The 23026-nt window shown below is 40.9% G+C and overlaps 1 protein-coding gene across 2 annotated transcripts; it reads left to right on the top strand.

Annotated features, from left to right (window-relative positions):
- The first annotated feature begins 363 nt into the window (after window positions 1-363).
- Window positions 364-21624, top strand: LOC6549668 (serine/threonine-protein phosphatase 2B catalytic subunit 3). Of its 2 annotated transcripts, none has more exons than XM_001977418.3 (2): window positions 364-685; window positions 19313-21624. In XM_001977418.3, the coding sequence occupies exon 2, from the start codon at window positions 19562-19564 to the stop codon at window positions 21323-21325; it is 1764 nt and encodes a 587-aa protein (XP_001977454.1). In that variant the 5' UTR covers window positions 364-685; window positions 19313-19561; the 3' UTR covers window positions 21326-21624. The 2 variants fall into 2 exon arrangements, with proteins under 2 accessions (XP_001977454.1, XP_026837820.1); XM_026982019.1 differs by lacking the exon at window positions 364-685 and adding an exon at window positions 1073-1201.
- The last annotated feature ends 1402 nt before the right edge of the window (window positions 21625-23026 follow it).

Below are 23026 nucleotides of genomic sequence, written 5' to 3'. Positions count from 1 at the left end.
TTTTTATTGCTCAAAATTGATAGGATTTACAAAATGCTAATAAGAAAAAATATTCTTATAGGTGGCTTACAATGGCAAAATGTATGCTATTGTTTTTGAAAAAAAGAAGGCATTTTCAGATAACAATATTACCGTGCATTTTTAATTGTTATATTTGAGTCTAAGAAGATGTGACCAATTGAATAGCCTTTCTTTCTGATTTTATTTGTATATATTTGCCATTTGATTGAAGTCATTAGTACTTTTGTCTTAATTACTGATTTGTACAAAATTTTAAACCGATTTTGAATAAAACTGCTGGTTGCTTTTTGTTCCATCCCTATGGTATTATTTCGATCTGAGCTTTTTCATATTTTCAGACAACACGAAACGGTCACACCGCAGCATTCAGTCCAATCGGAATATCTCCTCGATTGTCTAATCACGCCTCTATCGATTTCTTATAAGAAAGGAAAACGAACGAGCGTGTTATCGAGTGCAACATTTGCGATTTGCCCTGCTGCGCGCGTGCACTTTTTATTAATCTCCCGTATAAATCAGATATCCGTGTGCATTTCGAACGCGCTTCGCCAACACACACACAAAAATTAAGTAAAAAGTATAACACGAATTGCGAATAGCAAAAAAACAAAAGCTTAAACCGTCGAGTGTGAAAATTTCGAGCTAAAAGCAAAGCGAAGCTAAGGTAAATTGCAAGCAGTCTCTGTTTTTTTTTCTCGTGCTATTTTCTACTTCTCATGCTCTTCCCGCATCCTGCCCCTTAAACCCCTGCCCCGCCCCCCGTCTCGACCGCCCCGTTCCCATACAATTGTGCAACACACGCACGCACACAGACGCAAATGGGAGGCTTGGAGCAGTTTCAAACCACCAACAAACACACGCACACATGTCCAGCCACACGCGCGCATATACATATACCGATATACATATGCATACATACAGCTGTATGTGTACATATTCCAATAAGAACGGGCCAAGACGTGAAATGTTTTTTTTTGTGGTGTGTGCATACATACATTAATTGCATTAAACGGGCAAAAAAAAAAAACAAAAAAATATAAATAAAAAAATATGAAACAAAGAGGAGGAAAATAGAACGCAATGTCAATGTCCGCCTATGCCCGTTTCAATTAATTTTGCTGTCGATTTTTGGCCCCAAAAAAGAAGGAAAAACAACACCGAAAATACGCGAGTGCAACGGGTAAAATAACATGATACACACAACACATGTGTGTGTGTGTGTGTGTGTACATTATATATGTATACATAGGCAACATTTTTTCTCTTATTAGTCATCTTTGGTGTGTGTGATGAAAAGCGATGAAATTTCAGCTGAAGCTGTACGTACGTACATCCCCAACAAACAAATTTTTTTCGTGTGCAAAAACCATAAAGAAGTGAAACAAGAAAATTATAACCGAAAAAAGGCTGCCAAAGGCAACTGAAATGGAAATATCAGTAAAATTCAACAAGAAAACTTTCGTGTGTCGCAATGTGTGTGTTTTTGTGTGTGTGTGCAAACAGATTTTCTCGAAGAGAGCCGCATGTCAATTACGGTTCTCCTCGTCCTACGTTTGTATATTTGTGTGTGTGAGCGGCAGGACACCAAAAGCTACGAACATTTCCATGCTGAAGCAGCAGCACATAACGGTTCTTCCTTCGCTTTTCTCAATGTGTGTGTGTGTGGGTGTATGTTTCTGTTCTGTTTTTTCTCCTGCTTTACTTTTTTTCGCCTGCTCTGCTGCTGCGCAGTCGCTGCCGACGTTGAATACACAGCCAGAAAAATATGAATATCAACTATTTTAGTTTGATATGTTGTTAAAGGTATTATTCCTCATTTATTGTTGAAAGAAATGTTAAGTTTTTAAGGAATTACTAAATCCTTGTAATTAATTTGATTTGTTTTCCAATTTCATTCAGATCAATATTTGTTGAATTTTTTCTCTATAAAATTGAAAAGTTAAGCAGAATCATATATTCTACGAGCCAAAGTATACAAAAACTGTTTATCTACTAAACATCAATTTGTTTAATGAAAACGGTATTTCTTTCTGTGCTTTTCTTTGAAATTTGTTTGTCCAATTTGGAGCTCTCTCTCTGTTCCCCAGATCTCCGTCTCTCGCTCTCTCTATTTGTCTCTTTCTCTCTCTCTCTGTATAACCTCCTTGCGTTTTGTTGTCCTTCGACTCCTGAGCTCTTAACTCCAGGGACATGCCACAAGGTTCCACTGTGCGCGTGTTTTCGTTCCGAGAGCTTAGACCCAAGGTCCCTGGCTCATCTCGTCACTTTTGCTCCTTATTTCTTATTCGTTATTCTTATTACTTATTTCGTATTCCCCGCGATCCCCTTATTGCCCCAACCTCCCACGCCCAACTCCCCAAAATAAATATTAAGGAGAATTCCACTGCACTCCTGCCTGCATTCCTCTCAAGCTGCCCGAAATCCCATGAGGAGCCCAGAAGGTGCCAAGTGGCGAGGAAAACTGCCCGGAAAACTGCTGCAATTCATTAATAATTGCGGGGTGTCCGTCCAATGCAATCATCCAATAATTGCGCCATCGGCATTCCAATCGGAGCGATTCGCAATTGACGTTCCGCCACTCCGTATTTCGAATTCCGAATTTCCATCCCCCTCCAAAATTACAGAGCAAATGCTGGTAACATAACGTTCATACGCCAAGCAATTTCTGAATTTCTAATACTTTATTCTAAATCATACCGAAATTTCTGGAAGGTTTCCTAAAATGCTGAATGACTTGAGTCTAAAACGGTTTTAAATGGGTTTTAATGGGTTTAAATGGGTTTAAATGGCTCTTAAATAGTTTCTAGCAAATATACAACAAATTTGTAGGGCTTTAAGAATTCAGTACTAAAATATTTAGTTTTCTTTATAAGAATTTGAAATGTTTAAATTATTCTGTTAAATTTCTGTAATTGTTTTCTGTGTATGGTAAACCCCTATTCACTGCAATATATTTATGGCGTTCATCCAATTTCGAATCTTTCAAAAGTAGCCCAAAAAGTTGATCTAAAGCGACAGCTAATTATTTAATATATATTAAATATTATTTCAAAATTGTTGGTAAGAACTTTGAATAAAGTTTTTCTCTAGATCTCCGGCTAAATATTTTTGTATGCGCAAAAGAAAAGATCCGAAATGTTTAGAGCACTGAATATTAATGCTTGCCAGTGTTTTTCAATCGATCGTTTGATAGAACAGGTGCTTCTGTTAAAACACAGCGTGAGCTGTTTAGTTTCTTTCCCCCGAAATTCCCAAATGCTCCGCATAAACATTAACGCAATTATGTAAAATGCTGTGAAGGGCATTTGGTTTCGACTCGAGTTCCGTTTGGGTCATTTTAAAATGCACCAATTGAATGGACGACCATTCCGATTGAGAGATTAGCTATGCAAATATGCAGTTTGACAGCTAATCGGCAGTCGGTTACCATTTGCCAGTTAATTACTGTCACAAGCCCCAAACAGGTGCAATTCGCAGGTGAAATAGATAGATGTAGACGTTGGCACTTTTTGAGCAATTAGCTGGGCGACAATTGCTAAAAGTGGTAACCAGAGGCTGCGTGGGAATGGCCAATGGGAAATGAGTCACACGAATGGCCACAGACAGCCCAGAACCAGATAGAATCGCATGGAATACAATTGAAACGAGCGGGGAAAATTGAGGGAAAAAATATAAAACATACAAATAAATAAGAATAGTAAAGCAGCCGCCAACACACAGAATTTTCAAAGCGAATAGCAAACACAAAAGATGCTTGGTCGGCGTGAGTTTTTTATTTTCTTCTCTTTTCGTACACACAAATTGCGCTAATAATAGCGAAAAAATAGCGGCAGAAAAAACTATTAGAAGTACAGAGAGTTTTTTATGTTATTTTTCAAAAGCAAAAATAGGAACGCGAGCATAACAACACGAATCGTAATACTTAGAAAAACACACAGAATACTGGGTGGAAATCTTCCGTGAATAAGAATATGAAGTCAAGTCGGTTGCAGTTTGCCCTGTTGCACTACAAAAAAATAACGATTGCCATTAAAGCTGCAAAAAAAACTCATTGGCCAGTACTTAAACTTTTATTGAAATGGTCATAATAAAGCTCGTTGCTGCAATTAAACCCTAAAGTATTAAAGTTCATATGATTTCAGTTCTTAAATCATCACAAGAGAATTTGTTTAGTTGCATCATTCAACTATATTCCTACATAGTGCACCTAAATCGCTTGTCCATTTCACTTTTTAATCAAATTAAAAGGGGAATAAAAGTGAAATATATTTCAGTTTGGCCTGCATTCCACAAATGAAAGAGCTTCGCTTTTACATGCATCACATAATTAAATCAAACTATCAGCCTAGATGCATATTTACACAAAAGAAATCCAATCGAATGTTGGTACAAAATTTCTATAAAGTGGAAAAAGAGCAAGTATTGAGCACTGCATTGTTAAAAAAGGCAAAAACCTTTACATTTCATGCATAGCTTTTGAACCAGTTTGAACAAGGCTTGAAATTCCGTAAGATGTTTTTTCCAGCTACGTTTTTGAAATTTTTATAAGGAGGACCTTGTATTTGACCTAGATTGCGTGAACGAACGAATGCTATTTTATTAATTTTTGCAATGCTGATTAAATATTGACATAACCCATTTGCATTTGGAATAAAGTTTAAAGGAACGTTTGTTTGCCACGGAATGTTAGTATTTTTGTTGGCAATGCACTGACAATGCACTACGTATGTATGTATGTATGTACAACTGTATTCATGATAACAAGGAATTTGGATACAATAATTATATTTTAACTATGTATTTTCAATATGTCTTGCAAATTAAATAATTTTTAAGGAAATTCGTTTTTGTTTACAACAAAATTGGAATAGGTTTTCACATTAAGCCAAAAAATCATGTATACGTAAGCCAGTAGAAAAATTACGTATACGAGCGGTAGGACAATACGAAATCCATTTTCTCAATCCATCAATTAGAAACGATAAATATATCATTAATTATAAAACCTTCATAACTTCGTTAAATTTCATTTTTACGAATATTTCGTTAATTCTTTTTTGCTTTCCAAACAAAAATAGATAACGCCACAAACGAAACGATCTTTGCAGTTGAAGGGAGGTGGTAGTTTTATTATTGTGAACACAGCTGTATGCACATGTATACAACAGTTTCGGGTCAATTGACTTTTAGTGTGGTGCTGCAAACACACACATCTCTGCGTTTCGTTATGCTCGGTTTGTGTGGGTGTGTGTTTGCTGGTGTTGTGTGTGTGAGTAGAGGCGCAGGCAAAAAGGAAAAAGCTCGCAAAAAGTAAAAGCAACACGGCAACTCTGCTGACGTCGACGTCGACAGAGGCAGCGGCAGCGCACGCAACAAATCGCCTGAGCTAAAGCCAAAGCCTAAGCTCACACAGATACGCGTGTGTGTAGCTGTATGCGTGTATATAAGAGCTCACGGGCATAGTTTCTTCCTCGTCCTCGTCCACGTCTTCTACTCCCACTCACACTCTCACTCCCTCTAACACCACCTGCCCATTTCTCTCTCTCGCTCTCTCTATCTCTGTTTTACCCAAGCGTCACCGCACGGTGGGCGTGATAAGCTCAAACATAGAGCCTTGATTTCGCAACACTCATTGGCGCGCGCTTGAAAAATAAAATATGCATAAATATTGAACAAAAATGTAAATGGTTATAAATGTGTTACTTTTATAGCCAAATACGTGTTTGCATATGCAGCTCAATCTGCAATAATTTATTTGAAATAATTGTATTTCGAATAAATAAATCAAAACGATTTACTTAAACTAAATATACTATGGCAAAATAGCTGTGGTAGTTGAACCCGGACCACTGTTACAGTAATGTTTTGAGCCCAGTGTAAGATTAATTCTTATTAACTCATATGCGGTCGCCTGATTCTCGATGCCACCGGCTGCCTTTACTATTTCCTTGTTGTCAATGACATCAGCAATCAACCCCGTTGTGACCCATTGTACTTGGCGTTCTTTGCCGTTTCTGCTTCATCCTTCGCATCCTTTTCTGCTGCAGATGACGTTTTGGCCCCAAGAAAAAGGATGTGTGCCGTTAAAAGTCGGAAGAGGAAGAGACACTAACCAAAATAAACATAAAAGGAAACTCACATTGGTCTTTATGAAGTGCCTAAACTAAAATTCAGCTTTCGGCTAGCAATTCAAAAAGCAATTATTTGCTCAATCATAAATCGAGTAATTTTGTAATTGAAGTTTTAACAGAATAATCCAAAAATATTACGATCAAATGCGTTGTGAACATTTCGTAAAATCTAAACTATTCAAGTAAGCTTAAACTGCTCTTATTATGTTCTGTCTACATTTTTGCAAATGCCATTTGAAATTATCAAATACAAGTACAAAAGTCAGTTAGTTTACTAACTTTTCTTAAACTTGCGAGCGTAGAATGTTATCCTATCAAACATTACACGTTCGTAGCTACCCATTGTTTAAGCTTTTCGGTGTTTTTTTCCTCATGAGAACGCCGTTGTATTGTATTCTTTTTTTATTGTCGTGCTGTTGTAGCTGCTTTTCCCGCTGCTGTGTTACTTTTACTCGTGCTACGGCTTTTGCCATCCTGTTGTTGTCCTGTCATTCTGTTGCTCGTGTGCCAGCAACAGGACTCACAGGACTTAGGACACACAGACAGCGACAGGGACAGCAGAGGCAGAGTCAGAGGCAGAAGCAGAACCAGAAGCAACAGAGGCAGGAACAGTGGGTGGCATAGGCAACCACATCCACATCGTTTTCGTCATAATGACCGACTAACTGAGTGACTGCGTACGTCTGTTATCCTGGTCCTGGGCGTGCGTACGTGTGTGTTTGTTTTTTTTCATTTTGCTGCGAGGCTCTAAATGCGCCTGTATCGTATCTCTCTGTTCGTGCATGCGCCTCAACGGCGGTCAGGGTTGACTTTTTCCGGGGGGAAGCAGCCAAAATGGAGGAGGATACAGGACTCGGGACTCAGAGCGGAGCCCAGGACCCAGGCAATCACCCCTTGATGGCCCCACGGAAACCCTTGTAACCCTCAAGCCAGCGCAACGGCAACGAAATTAAGCTGAATCCCAGCCAAATCCGCTCGCTTTTTCGGTCTTATTTGGTTTCTACATTTGTATGAGTGTGTGGGCAGGTTGGTGTATATGTGTGTGTCTGTGTCACTGAGCTGGGGAATCGATAAAGCATACTTATTTGGATTTTTGGTGCAACATGCTTTAAACTTCGTATACACACAAACAGACACAGCCACAGATACAGAATAACAAGAGATGCACAGGAAGAAACATTTACTTCATGTGATCAAATGATTTAAAAAAAAATTAAAAATTAAAATTAAATAGAATTTTAGCGAATAAACGAGCAATACCAATGCAATATTTTAATATCAAGAATAATATCAGGAGGTGTCTTAAATCACATGTATTTGACGTTTAGCAGTAAGGGCATCTGCTTGAATGAATTCATCGTACTTTCGGAATTATGAAGTACTGTTGCATACTTTTAGATATATTTGTGGTGATTTTAATACCACAGAGTGAATTCTGTTTAAATGTAATTATTTAATAGACCTGCGCACTTGTCAGCGTATCTTTTCTTTCCGTGTGACCAGTGGGCACGGTGTGTCATATTTCAGCGTTATATGCTCGGGCACCCCACCGCACATAACCTCAAACCGCGTTATGGCTGCGCCACCAAAAGCTCCGCTGTCCTGCACTCTCTCCTTCTCTCTCTCTCTCCCTCTCTGTCTATCTCTTTTTTTAGCCCTCTCCTTCGTCCCAGTTAGACCACCTCGAGATTAGCTTCCGCTGGGGATATAAATCATCTCTCGGTTCGTTGCTCAAGTTATAAATATTAAATATTCAAAAGCGACTTTTTCCCATCCTTTCTTCATCTCCAGCTGAGTGTGAGTGTGTGTGTGTGTTTTCCCTCTGCTTGCTTTTGTTTCGCCCTTTCGCTTTCAGCTTCGCACTTTAAACAGCTGCTCCTGCTCCTGCTGCTGTTCCCGTTACCTTTCTCGCCCCTCTTTCTACCCACCCTTTCGTATTCTTTGAACGCACTCTCCCGAAGCTTCGTTACAGTTACTTTTGCACACATACACTGGCGGTCATAAAAACCGCCACGCGAATGAATGAAACAACAAAAACCACTTGGGGAATTCCGTTCTGGGGCTCCCTGTGTGTGCGTGAGTGTGTATGTGTGTGAGTGAGTCGAGAATTTCGAACAAAGGGAATCCAGGTTAAATGTTATGCTACTTACTTTTCCTAAATTAACCCTTCGCAGCACCCCAAATCAAGTAATACTCATACAGTCAAGATTCTATTAGCACATTTTTGGGGAAGTGTTCTAAGATCTTGGCATAAATGCAAACCAGCGGTACCATATTGAAAATGTATAATCAGTAGGCGAAGTGTAATTCGCAATAGTTGAAATAAAAGACCTAAAATATATCTGTAAAATAAGATAAGATTAGATTCCACATTTCGAAAGCAGAACTCCAATTTTTATTCCTGTTTCGAAAACTAAGTCATTTACATTGTTGAAATCCATGGATGGATGCGTTCCAAGATTGCCAGCCATTTTTTAAACCGGAAATAGGTTATTTTTGCCTACAAAAGTTGAAGTAAGGGTATTTGTGTTGGCCTTCGTCTATTCTGGGTTTTTGCCCCATTCGAGTGCATAGTGAAAAGTTGCTTCCTTGTTTCTGTTGCTGTTGTTATTCGCCTACTGTTGGTGTTGCTGCTCTTCTGTGCTTTGCGTTTGTGCTACTTAACCTTTTTTTGTTGGCAGCATTTTGCAAAGTTGTTGGCCAAAGTATTTTATGCTGTACGACGAAAACTTTGTTGAGTGTTGTTGTTTCGCTCATTTTGATACTCTTTCAGATGACGGCCATTTACATTTATTATGGATTAAGGGATTATCTATCATCTATATGAGTGTTAATATAGCCCATTGTTACCAAGTCGCTTTCCTGTTAAGGAAAACTACTTAGTTTTCATGTTATCTGAGCCTCATAAATGTAGTAACTATACTCCAACAATTTGTTTAAAATACCCCTTTCTTCCGCTTTGAAACCCATATAAAAACATGCTGATTAGGTTATGCTGTGGTCTAGATGCCAAAGGGTATTACAAAGTCGCATCGCGGCCCTCTCAGTGCCATTTTTCGAACATGTTTTGGTCATACCGCTTGATTTTGTGCTCTTGATGCACAGCTCTTGGCCATCGAGTGGCGGAGCTACTTTTCCTTTTGGCCTCCCTTCGCTTTGATTGTGTGAGTGCACTCAGCATGCAAACAATGCCGTTAGCCAGCAACAAAGGCGGTTGCTTTGGTTTTGTTGGCTGGCTTTGTTTTTGTTTTGCTAGCTGCTTTGCATAAATTTGCACACACAAAGGGGGCAACTAAAAAAAAAAAACTGAAAAAGAAAGCAGAGCAAAATGCGCTGAAAAAAACAGTGAAAAAGGAAAATTTGGCTAAGCCGTTGCAGTTTTTATGACCGCCACTGTGCGACGAAGGATAATGGCAATGATGACGTTGCCTTGGCCGTTTATCCTCGTTCCGCTGGCTTTGTCAATGACATGTCCTTTTCGCCCCCTCTCTTTCATACAACCCAGCTCGCTATCTCTTTCCTATGCTCGACGTGCGTGTGCGTATGCGTGTTGCTGCGTGCGTATACGTGATGTTGCATTTTACGGTTACTCGTTAAAGTTAATGCTTTTAAATAGCCTATAGGTAATTTGTTGCTGTCGTTGACACCTATGGCAAGCATTCAACAAAATTTACGCGAGTGTGCGTGTGTGTGAGTGTGTGTTGGGTACCCAACGTGATTGCTTAAATGTGGTCACGATACACCTATCAGCTGTTTGCACAGAGTTAAGCCGCATTTGCGGTGTTCGAGATCCCCTCAATCCGAAAGGTATTTCGTTCAAAATTTGGTTTAGATTCTACTGTGCATATAATTGTTGAGCAGTTTAGAGTAAATAAATGGATTGAGTCGGTTGAAGGTTTAACTTAGTTAGAGAGGGCCTGTATGAGTGCATGGGACGTGGTCAGCTGACTACATTTAATTAAACTTAACTATGTTTTGATTTCTCCATTTCATTACGTCTCCTCTTAGAAGCTGACGGCCAGTAGTTGCTCAAAGAGCATAAGCGGATGCCTAGATTTGATTAAAGTGCTCAACTTTTTGTTTTCTGAGTTCCAGTACATTTCCTTTAAGAATTCAAACGAGAAGCTTCATGTAGATAGATACAGTTGTCGTTCACTCCTGACGTATTTTCTCTTAACTGAGCAAAATGCAAATGTATCTTGATAAGCGGTGTAGCTCGAAAGTAACTGTCACACGAACGACGCTTACTGACATTTGCCGCTAACTAGCTTGAGTATATTGGGACTTCGGTGCACTAAGAACTTCATTTGTGCCGCAATTTATTTATAAACAATTGCATGCGCATTCTAGCTGGCCACTTTGCACACCTTTGCCTGAACCTGAGCGCACCATCCACCAGCCAGCCACTACACACCCCTACGCGCCCACACACACCCTCACACACCCACACACACCCACACGCACACACTTGAAAAAGCAGCCAGTTGAGCAGCCAGCAAGCAGTGGCCTAATGCTAATTGCCGGGAAAGCAAAAGCAAAGCAAAGCAAAGCAAAAGCAAGAGTGAGGTGGAAAGCACATAGAACGAAGCACACACTAAAATTAGGTCGAGCAGTAACAGAGCGGCACAGCCAGTAGAATACAATTTGCCGAAAATAATCTCGCTGTGCGACAATTTTCATGCACCAAACAAGCCATACATACGTATTATACAAATACTCATGCATACACACACACACACACACACACGCATAGGATATGAAAAATCGCTCAAAGTGAAAAAAAGTACTTGAGTTATTGGAGCAGGCAGCCGCAGAGGGGCGGGGTGTAGTTTATAAGGTGAAGAAGGGGCGCTGGGGTCCTTGGATGGGGGCGAGATCGGTGGCATCGGGGGGAAGTCGAGATGTCAATCAAACGGACACCAAAAAAGTGCGAGGCGTTGATTTGGACTTGGTTGTTTCTTTTTTTTTTGGTTTTGGTTTTGGTGTCGCCTACTTTTTTTCTTTTTTTTTGTCGCTCTTTAGAAACAATAAATTAAGTTAAGCATTCACTTGAACAATATATCTGTACGTGAAGGTGTGTGTATCTTAAAAGCGAAAGCAGGTTCTTTAATGCCTCTGAATGTGAGTGCCACATGTTTGTGTCCGAAATTATGATGCTATTATAAATGTGCAGCTAGTTTTGAATTGTCATTTATAATTTGCTTAGCTGGGTACTTGTAGAACAAAGCGACATAGTATATTAATTAAGCGAAAAGTTAAAATGAATTTGAAAATCTGGGTCAAAACAGCTTAGCACCAGTAAGTCCCGAATTTATTGATGAAACAGAATACATACACATGTGCACATGCTATTTAGGATTGCTATTTATTATTTTGCGAAGTGGTTATCTCATTAATTCCTATTATTGTTTCCTAGCAGGAATGCGACAGAAATCAATCATATTGCTGCAAAATCGCTTATAAAGGCGCCTAAAAGCATGCAACAGTGCATGCCATTTAAACGTTAAGCAGTACTTTTTGCATTGCCTACTTTTAGACACCTTTACAAACGATTTAAAGATCCCTATTGAATTGTGTTTTTTATTTTGTTTTTTGTTCAGTAATATGCGTCCACCCTTTCACCCATAACCGATTTTCACTGTAGCTTTTTTCGTGCGTGTGTCCAATGCTTTTTTGCCGCTTTAGACATTGTTTTTTACATGTGTATGTGCATGTGTGTGTGTCTTTGGGCCTTATGCCGCGGGTAACTGTACACTCTGTTTGCGTCCTAGCGGTAAAAATTGGCCAAATGGCGTGCGACCACCGTGTAGAATAATTGCCAGCGATAGAACGAGACAGAGAGTATTGGTTCAACAAAGGGGGGAAAAAAAACCAAACAACAAAATGAAACAAAAAAATCCGCTTCAAATTTCGAACAAATATGTTTTTAACGCCCGTATGTGTTTCGCTTTTTTGCCTTCCGTTCCATTTTATTTATGTGAAAATAAAAATTTTACTCGTCGCGCAGTCTGTCGTGTGTATCCATGTGTGTGTCAGTTGTGTGTGTGTGTGCCTGTGTGAGTGGGGTGGTGGGAGGTGGGTGGCCCTCTTGTGGGTGACATGTGCATATAGGGGTTGGGGTTTTTTGGTGGAGCTCTTTGTTTTTGGGTTATTTGTTTCGAACGATTTTTTTTTTCCCCCCCGTAGTACACTTTCCTCTTTCGCGGCCCGGTTTTTTCATTTTGGCAACAACGTGACTTCATCATCATACAACATGATCATTGTCGACGACTGCGTAACGTGAAAAACAATTGCATGAATATTTATGTGTGCTCATGCTCATGTGTTGTTTTTCCTTCTGCGGTTTTTTGTGCAAACATTTTCTAGCCATATAGCAACCTCGATGGATTGCCCGGCAAATTGGCTTCAGCCGTAAAATGCGTTTTCGTTTGCGTGTGCCAGCCAAACAGTTTCCTTTTTTTCCCCATGAATTTGTTCTGCTTTTTGTTATTTTTTGTCTTTATTATTTCGGCACTGTCCCACCCTCACTGTTTTGTGTTGCCGTTGTTACTGTTGCTCAGTCGCAACGCATTTCTAACTTAATTATTATAATTAATTGGCAACAGGACAAACAACTGAGCCGAAGGGGGCATAAAAACCATATAGAGGCGAACATGGAAACACGCAACACGCCCACAAGTGGGCTACACGATATGTAGTTCAACAGGCGAAAATGTATGGAATGGGCTCGAATGTTCCAGCATTTTTCGACCATTTTGCAGGAAAATCATTTAAATTAGCCGCTCTTACGCTCTGGCGCGATTCTTACAGCCAGGCGACAAAAGCCTCCAGTTTAGCTGAATAATTTACCATTTATAAACGCCGTTTTCCTCCATGTGTTTGCTCTGTGCTCCAGTGGCAAACAATGCCACACACAGACAATGGATGGCGTAATACTAGTGAAAAGCGTAAAATAAAAGAATAACACATAAATGTTTGTTTATAAAAATGAATAAGGACAATTGCTAAGCCATTTTGTGCGCATGAAAGCGGAATTATGCAAATGCAAAGTCAAAGTAAGCCAAGAACATCAACGCGGATGGCATAACAGTTTCGCACTGGCTGCTGTGCCAGTCAGCTTTTGTCTGTCGGTCTGTCGTGGAGACCGTGTTCCATTTCCATTCCAGTTGGAGGTGAGGCGTAAGTGGATGAGACCGCCTGATACCCCTCAGAGTAGAGTGGTGGGGTATACTGCATTCGATGAAAAGAATTGCATAGTAATCAAAAGCAACTACAAATCTATTTAACAAACTATATTCTTTAACTGAGTTCTATGAGCATTAAAAAACAGAAAAATATACGAGTAATATATACGAAACCTAGTACTCAATGTATCCCACTTGTGATTGCATATCGAACACAAATATTATTGTCGTGTCACTCTGTTTTCAATATCGCTCCGTTGTTCAGAAATGCAAACAGCAATTGTTGTTGGCGGCAGTTCGAATGTTAATATTTAACTTCTTTTTTTTACCACCAGACACCTCAAAGCAAACACATAAACATGGAAGCAAACCAGCTGCTTTTTACTGACCCTCTTAAGTTAGTTTTTTTTTCATTTGGTCTCGCTTCGTTTCGGCTTGGTTTGGTTTGGTTTCGCTTATGTAGCTCGGTATCTCGCCTTTTGTGCTTGCCATTGGCATTCGACACACTTTTTAATTAGTTTTGCCACATTTTGCAAATAGTTTCGAGCAAACACAGCACTTGGCCCGCTTTAATTAAAGGTTCGGATCGCTTGATTTGCATTCAACAATAAATATTTACACATTTGATGTTTCCTTTTTTTTTTAATTAAGTTGCAGAGAGCTGCGAGACTGAACCGCAGCCATATCTGCTTTAATTGTGACGGTGGCAACCCTAACACCGACGCCCCTTGCATATTTGTATTTTCGCAAATTGTGATAGAAACAATCGAACGCAAGAGATGCAGGCATGCATATATGTACTTGTTGGATAAACATTGGAAATACAGAACGCTGAATTTATGAATTCAGTTTCGCTCGAAATATTACAAATGTGTGGGTGGTTGGGCAGTTTTTTTTTCCCCTTTTATGTTTTTTTTGGGTGGCCAGACCTGGCACACATGTTTATCGCATGACATAAACCACCGACCGTACAAAAATGCCAACCAGAATTTTAAACCGCAAACCCCGCCTACCCGTGTCCGTCTAAAATGAAAAATAAATACCAAAGAAGCGAAACGATAACGAGAATAGCAAGTACAGAGAAATGAAACAAAAAAAAAGAAAGGCAGCCGGAAAAAGTTTGTCTCTATGGGACTGACACCTGTACAAAGCGTCAATAAGTGAGGCCAAGTGGACTATTAAATGCCAAATTGATGGGTTGAACAAATTGTTTTTACCAGTTGGTGTTTTTACTTACCGCTGTCGTTCAATGCGCTTCGCTTGGAGTAGACGAATAAAGTGCATTAAATGCCCACCAGTCTGATCGATTTTGTGTGGGAATTCAATTTGTGGGGCCAACAACTTATGTAAATAAGGCGATAAGGTAGGTAGTGAGCTATCGCGATAAGATCGGGAAATTAGGCTAATTACCTTATCGACGAATGTCGAGATCAAATGATTATGTATTCGAAAAGAGAGCGAAAAGCGTAAAAGGTCAAGCTTTTTATGAATTACAGGTCTCGATAATAATTTATTCCAAGAACTTGGGCACCGATAAGCTAATAAACGATGAATGCGATAACAATGAATGCACAGTTTAACTGATAAACCTCATGGAAATTTATAGAAAGCTAGCTTTTGGTAATTAACTTCTGTTTAAACTTTATAAAATCCCGTTTGTGAGTCTAGTTGTGTCTCCCTTAAAAGTCCATAAACTTGAACTTCTAAGGCCAATTGCAGGGTGAATATTTACCTTATAAATATTTCATAGTTGAATGCCAACAGCTTGCACTTTTGCTTTACTTTTTAATGAAGGCGAATAAACGCGTGCCAATATATATTTATTGCCATAAATTGAGCAAAAAACATTAGCACAAATTACAATTGACATGGCGATGGCGGCAGAAACACATGTGTGCAGTTGTGCAGTAGTTCGTGCGGCTGTGTTCATTGCGCGATCAAACTGTTTTATTTGCATTAAAATTGAGGTTAATAACTATGGCGCAAATTTATTGCAACTGTCAATGCATATCCATTAAAACGCTTGCGTTCAATTTGATGCGTCAAATGCTCGATTAGCAACCGCCCAGCCAGCCACAAAACCACCGACGTGACGTCGCCCTTCCAATCATTTAGACATTACGGCATACGGCCCACTAAATTATTAATGCCGCTCTCTGGATGAGAGATTATTTGATTATGAAGCCTCTGGTGGTTTTCGTCTTGGTTGTCAACCTTCCGTAGCAACGTTATCAATGCTGAGAACTTGGGAACTTTAAAAACTTTTAAAGTTTTAAAAAGATTGTTTTGAATAAAATCCATCAACACCAACAAGATTTAGAAACGCTTTTTAATTACAATCGTCTTTTGAATTAACATACATTATGTGCATTACGATTATATTTTTATGGTGCCTTGTCATTGATCAGTGATAGCTTTTTATCTTTTCAAGTAAGTGACAAATAGAATTTAGTTATAGCTCGATTAATGTCGTAGGCTATCCAACGTGATTTTTATACGTGATTGGGATAAATAGAAAGTCTTCCACGCAGCTTTAAATAAAAATTGAATGGAAAAACATTGGTCTGAATTAAGATCTAGTGCGTGTGGATCGGATGGAATGACTATGGAGCAGGAGTGGGTTCCCACTAGATGTGAGTGCTGCGCATGCTGATCGTGGCACTAATTGCTGTTCAAGTTCTTATCCACAAGCCAAATTTATTAATTTCGATCTAGTTTTCCACATGAATGAGAAAACTAAAAATCCATTTAATTGGTTGACTATCATCAGTCGACGATGCTTTGAATAAAACTAAATAATGTATTTATTATTATACACATTTGTATTTGTTATTATAAATAAATAAATAGCCTTTCTTAGGGTATACTAGGTACGCAGTGCAAGTTGCCACGCCCTCTCTGAGTTCATTTTCGCAGAACTACATTTGGGCGCTCGTTACCGGTTTGTGGCGCCCACCCTTGCACATTATTGCACTCGGGAGATACCAGTAACAAATGCTTATATAATTACGCCGACATGAGAGCCTAGCTTCATACAAAATGAAGACATGCCCATTTATGCACATTAATGTGTGTACAACGTAGCGCACAATAAATTGCACATTGGGGACGAGCCCCTCTATATTATGGCAGTGCAATGCACGTATGTATGTACATATATCGGACATCTGACAGCCGGAATTAATTAAATAAAATCCGTAACATTTTATGAGCCATTAATTAAGGTATTAAATGAAACAAGACGCCGTTGTTGTCTAAGTGGTTCCTAATTTAATTGATTGGAAACTATTGTGGATGATTCAATAACATCATTTTGAAATTTTAATTCAATAAATCGAATTAGATGCACTAATGGACAGTTTGTTTATTCGAGTGCCCACTGTAGGTCACATATCGGCGGAAAGTAGAACAGACTTTGTAAACAAAAAGTTGTATTTCATTAGCCTGCTTGGCCATGTTTCACCTACAATTTCAATTGTTTTCTACCGACTTTGTTTTTCATTCCTTTTTTTTCGGTGGGGTGGAAGGGGAAGGCCCTCCTATTTCGTCGAGTGTAAGATGGGGGACACGTACAGCCAGGAATGTCGAACATTTAGCCACTTGTTGTGGGTGTGTTGATGCGATCGTGTAAACGCAAAAATATGCACAAAGCCATAAAAACCTAACCACAGGCAAAAAAAAAATGAAATATACAAGTATGCATGAAATTAGCTGTGTAGACAATGAATGTTGTTCTCTCCAATTTGCAAAACTCGTTTAATAATTAAAAATCATCACACACACACTCAAGCTATTTTGGTATGTGAGTATATTAAATTTATATTTGCATAAAAGCTACTTTGTTATTAATATCAGTATTCCATTCCAGATTCTTTGTTCAAAGAATATTTTTCACAGACGATAGTAAACGTCTGTTACTGTCGATTTCAAAGTTGTACAAAGTGTTGACCATAAAACTGTAATCAGTTTTCGGTTGTAATTGTCATTGAGTGATTTTAATGTCTTTTCATGAAATGCACCAACATGAAACTGAGTCGTTAACTTACTTTGTTGGAAAGTAATTGATTTCGCGCGTTATGAACTGAAAGTTAAACAGCTTTGCTTAGATATGAACTGTAACTTAAATGGCATTATGATAAAACTATAGGTAGAATACGAAAGTTAAACTCAAAAGTATCAGCTTGTTTTCAATTCTCCTATTGCTAAAGAATTTCCCATTTGACTTCGTTCTTTTCGTTTACGTAATCAACTAGACTCGCATTGGATTAAAAGCAGTTGGCAGGTTAATTTTTTGCGTCATTCCATTGCCTATTCAATTTGGAAGCGACAGTTGATTTTAATTTGCAGCCATGTGAATGTGGCGGTACCACGGGGCGGATGGGTGATGTTCGCTCGGCAGGACGCACGTGTTTTTGGCCGTATTGTTTTGGCCATTATTGCTGCGATGCGCTGCCACACGCTGCAGTTGTCATTCAGTCAGTTAGTCAGTCAGTTAGTTAGTCAGTCAGTTAGTTAGTCAGTCAGTTAGTCAGTCAGTCAATACGTCGCTGGCAGACAACTTGTAGTAGTTAGTCTACTGTATTTATCCGTCAGTTAGTCTGTCCGTCCGTCTGTTTGTACTACCGCTGCGGTGATTGTTAGCGCTATATTTATTCAGACGGCGTTGATTATTTTTCTAATTTATCCGCACATATTTGCATTTGTGCAAGGAATGACAGCCAGCTACCAACAGAAATGTGTTGTGTGTGCATGTATGCACAATTGCGAAACGCTGCAATTAATCAAAAAAGCGAAACCGATGCCAAAAACATCGAAGTGTGTGAAAAAAGGTAACAGGTTGTGGCCAATTCGGCCATTCACATATAAAATGTAACTTGACACCCGTCGTGTGGCTTTCGTCACCAGCTTATTTTGTTGTTGCTTAAAACGATAGGGTTTCAATTCAATTTTCAATGATTAATTGATATGATCAAATTTTTTTTAGTCTAACACAAATTTTGTGTTCAATGTTTTTTTCGTCACTATTCTAAGACTGAAAACATATATGGTGTTTTTTAAACTATTTTATTACTACAAATGTCATTTTTAATGAAAAGTCTGTGAGATTTCAGTCCACAGATTAAACTTTGAATATTCCGTCTCTAATCTCAAGCCTTGGGAATTAGTATTACTGCATTTTTCAAGCTTAAAATAATTACACAACATCCTGAAGGTACATATATGTATGTAGTTTGTACATATATTTGGTTTCCGTCACTCGGTTTAACCTTCAGAATTTGTAATGCCCTTTTTAACATGTTTCATTACCGCCGCTGACTGGCATTTAAAATGCGTGTAAATAAAATAAATATTGTATTTCCGACGTTTTTAATTAATACCCTTCTGAGTTGTGCCACTTTGTTATTAGCATCGCCGTTGTTAAGCTATAGATAGTCTTTTCAATTGTAATTTCAGCGGGTAGTACTCATACATATGTGAAATTTGAACAAATAGTATAATTTTTGTATCTAATTCGGTTCTTGATTTACTGTTGCAGTTGCCATAAAATGATTTTTCTTTCCTCATTTCTGACTAATAAACTGCTGAAATTTCGGTGCAATTGTTTAACTGTAAAATTGCTGTGTGTGTGCGAAGCACAGTGGCGGTCAAGAGAATAGAAATTAATAACATTAAAATTGCATTAGATGGGTTAAATCTAATTATTTGCACAATTATTTGGATAGAATCATTTAATTTCGCTCATTAAATGGCATATTTCTGTGTCCATACCCAAAATGTTTGTATTATCCTATAAAGTTTTGAAACCACAACGTATCTGATTCATATGCTTGTTATGAACAGGAAATAATACAGATGTATACTATGTACAACATTTGGTGGTCGGGACTCTTTTTATTTTTAATACCAGCCATCTACTGTGCGCCAGCATGAATATAAATACAAATGCTAACTGGGCGTCCACATTTTTCATTGCAGAGCGCGTGGAATAGCAAGCAGCGAGAGAGGGGAATCCCACGGACGATCCAGGACGAACCAGCTAGGCCAAGGAGCAGCAGCACCAGGTGGTGGAGCAGGAGCAGGAGCAGGAGCTGGCGCGTCTGGGGCAGTGACACGTGATCAACTCTCAGGTGGGAAGGTCAGCAACCAGCAGCCAGCAGAAGCTCCAGAGTCAGCAGCAGTCAGCAGTCGAGGACGCAGGCGGGGCAGTCGGAGGATCGGGCAACCATGTCTTCGCCGGCGGCGCAGAGCAACAGCAGCAGCAGCCAGTCGCAGTCCGCAGCCCAGCAGCAGCAGCAGAATCAAAAGGCCAATGTCAACAACACACACGACAACAAGAATGCAGCGGCGACGACGGGGACAGCGGCGGGATCGGGATCGGGATCGGGATCAGCCGGAGCGGCTGGCTCGGCGGGCACACAGCAGCAGGGTCAGGGCGGCACTGGAACCTCGAGCGGTCCATCCAGCCCCACCAAGCGCAGCACAATATCGACAAAGGAGCGTGTGATCGACAGCGTGGCATTTCCGCCGAGCCGTAAACTCACCTGCGCGGATGTGTTCGACGCGCGGACCGGGAAGCCGCAGCACGATGTCCTCAAGCAGCACTTCATCCTGGAGGGCAGGATCGAGGAGAGCGCCGCCCTGCGCATCATCCAGGAGGGAGCCACGCTACTGCGCACGGAAAAGACGATGATCGACATCGAGGCCCCGGTGACGGTGTGCGGCGACATTCATGGCCAGTTCTACGATCTGATGAAGCTATTCGAGATTGGGGGCTCGCCGGCAACCACCAAGTATCTGTTCCTGGGCGACTACGTCGATCGGGGCTACTTCAGCATCGAGTGCGTCCTGTATTTGTGGTCGCTGAAGATCACCTATCCGCAGACGCTGTTCCTGCTGCGCGGCAACCACGAGTGCCGGCACTTAACCGAGTACTTCACCTTCAAACAGGAGTGCAAGATCAAGTACTCGGAGCGCGTGTACGACGCCTGCATGGACGCATTCGACTGCCTGCCGCTGGCGGCGCTCATGAACCAGCAGTTCCTCTGCGTGCACGGCGGCCTCTCGCCCGAGATACACGAGCTGGAGGACATCCGGCGGCTCGACCGCTTCAAGGAGCCGCCCGCCTTCGGCCCCATGTGCGACCTGCTGTGGTCCGATCCGCTGGAGGACTTCGGCAACGAGAAGAACTCGGACTTCTACACGCACAACTCCGTGCGCGGCTGCTCGTACTTCTACAGCTACGCCGCCTGCTGCGACTTCCTGCAGAACAACAACCTGCTGTCGATCATCCGGGCGCACGAGGCGCAGGACGCCGGCTACCGCATGTACCGCAAGAGCCAGACCACCGGCTTCCCCTCGCTGATCACCATCTTCTCGGCGCCCAACTATCTCGACGTGTACAACAACAAGGCGGCGGTGCTGAAGTACGAGAACAACGTGATGAACATCCGGCAGTTCAACTGCTCGCCGCACCCGTACTGGCTACCCAACTTCATGGACGTGTTCACCTGGTCGCTGCCTTTCGTGGGCGAGAAGGTCACCGAGATGCTGGTGAACGTGCTGAACATCTGCTCCGACGACGAGCTCATGACCGAGGAGAGCGAGGAGCCGCTCTCCGACGACGAGGCGGCGCTGCGCAAGGAGGTGATCCGCAACAAGATCCGTGCCATCGGCAAGATGGCGCGCGTCTTCTCAGTGCTGCGCGAGGAGTCCGAGTCGGTGCTGCAGCTGAAGGGGCTGACGCCCACGGGCGCCCTGCCCCTCGGTGCCCTCTCCGGCGGCAAGCAGTCGCTGAAGAACGCCATGCAGGGCTTCTCGCCCAACCACAAGATTACCTCGTTCGCGGAGGCCAAGGGCCTGGATGCCGTCAACGAACGGATGCCGCCGCGGCGGGATGCAACGCCCTCGCCGGCGGAGGAGGGCCAGAAATCACTGTCAGCCGCGGCAGCAGCAGCGGCCAATGCAAATGCGAATTCAATCAATGGATAATTCTAAGTCAGTTAGCACCAGCCACAGCTGCAGCTACATAACAGTCAAGTTAGTCAAGTTAGACGGATCGATGGGTCCTCTAGGGATCCGGGTGATCTGGGGGATCGGAGGAGGAGCAGCAAAGTCAGTTGGTAGTCGACAGTTAAGCAGCGAACGGTGGGAGGGAGTCAGCACATACAGTTCGGAACAGTTCGGAACATAGGAATAGTCTCAAGTTCGGCTCAAAGAAGATAAACACTGGGCATACAGACATAGAACACAACAAATTCAAAGATCGTATATAGTACAGAAGGCGAAATTGATCAAGGATAGTGAGGAGCATGAGCAGAGACAACAACAACACCACCACCACCATAACAACAACAACAACAGCAGCAGCAACTACAACAACAACAACAACAACAAGAGCAGCAGCAACACAGCAAGCGTTAACGAGTACTTATTGGTATTAAAATGCAAAAATGCAGAACAACAACACCCCCTAAAATGGAAGCTAATTATAAAGTTGAAAGATTATAGAATTATATATATAACAAAACAAATATATATATACACATATATATATATATGTCAAAATTTTGCGCAACGTTATATCAAAAGAGCAAATGTAAAAGCTAAACAGAAGTATTAAAGTGCGCATGCGCGCCTGTCTTTTGGCAAGCAGTTGACAAGAAAGCAGTAGATATGAAGCAGTTGCCAGTTGCGCGCATTTCCCCATTCAAGAAGAAGAAGAACAACAACAAGAAGAACACGAAGAAGATTTAAAGAGGCAAACCAAGAAACTTAATAATAGCAAATTAGGTAATTGAAATAATTTGCTAACAAATTGTAAGACGAATCGAAAACCAATACTTCATCTCTGTAAAGTCAAACCAAACGAAGTGACAAAACCAAACGAGAACTAAATCTAGTATCTAAACTGAAGCGAAGGCTAAGGCGAATTCTCCTACTTTCGTTGTGTGGCGTCTGCGGCGACTTCTTCTCAACAACAAATAAGAACAACAAATTAAAATTAATGAAAATGATAGAAACAAAAACAACTTCCTACAACAACAACAACAGCAGCAGCAGCAGCAACAGCAGCAACAATATTTTACTACAATATTTTAATACAAGAACAAGAAACGACTGAATCTCTCTCTATCTATCTAACTATCCGACTCTTTCTCTCTCGCACACACACAAACACACAACATCAAACACCACAAGCACACATACACACACACACACACACAAAACATACATACACCAACAAGCAGGGCGATGATCCAACTCAAAGTTGATCGTCCCATGCCAATCGTTTATCGGTAATTGTTTATCGTCGCCATTGTCGCCTCACACTCTCTCATCTGGTGATTGTGTATGTGGTCTTTATATACGTGCCATCTTTGTCGTAGTCATTAGCTGAATATATAATTAGTACACTTGCATGGGCTGCAGCGATGCAGGCGCCAGTGCTGAGTCAACCCACCCTCCTTCTCCACCTGCAGCCAGCCAGCGATCGATATAATCGCTGTCGAACCTATCGAAATAATCGAATCTCAAGGCGCGTCGATAGGCTGCTGTCGAAACTCTTCCCGCTTCCCTCCAGCATTTGCGCCTGCTTCGTCCTCGTGGTCGTGTGCAAATCCTTTTTATACTTAATGGAATTTTAGTTACTTTTTAAAGTCAAAGAGAAGCAGATGTAGTGGAGAATTTAAA

This window comes from Drosophila erecta, unplaced genomic scaffold (assembly GCF_003286155.1).
Source record: "Drosophila erecta strain 14021-0224.00,06,07 unplaced genomic scaffold, DereRS2 tig00000126-arrow-pilon, whole genome shotgun sequence".
Lineage (NCBI taxonomy): Eukaryota > Metazoa > Arthropoda > Insecta > Diptera > Drosophilidae > Drosophila > Drosophila erecta.
The sequence above is the reverse complement of the archived record's forward strand: the minus strand, read 5'-3'. Positions and strand labels throughout refer to the sequence as shown.

Coding starts and splice junctions, on each gene's coding strand:
- LOC6549668 (XM_001977418.3), top strand. CDS start 19,562: ATGTCTTCGCCGGCGGCGCAGAGCAACAGCAGCAGCAGCCAGTCGCAG.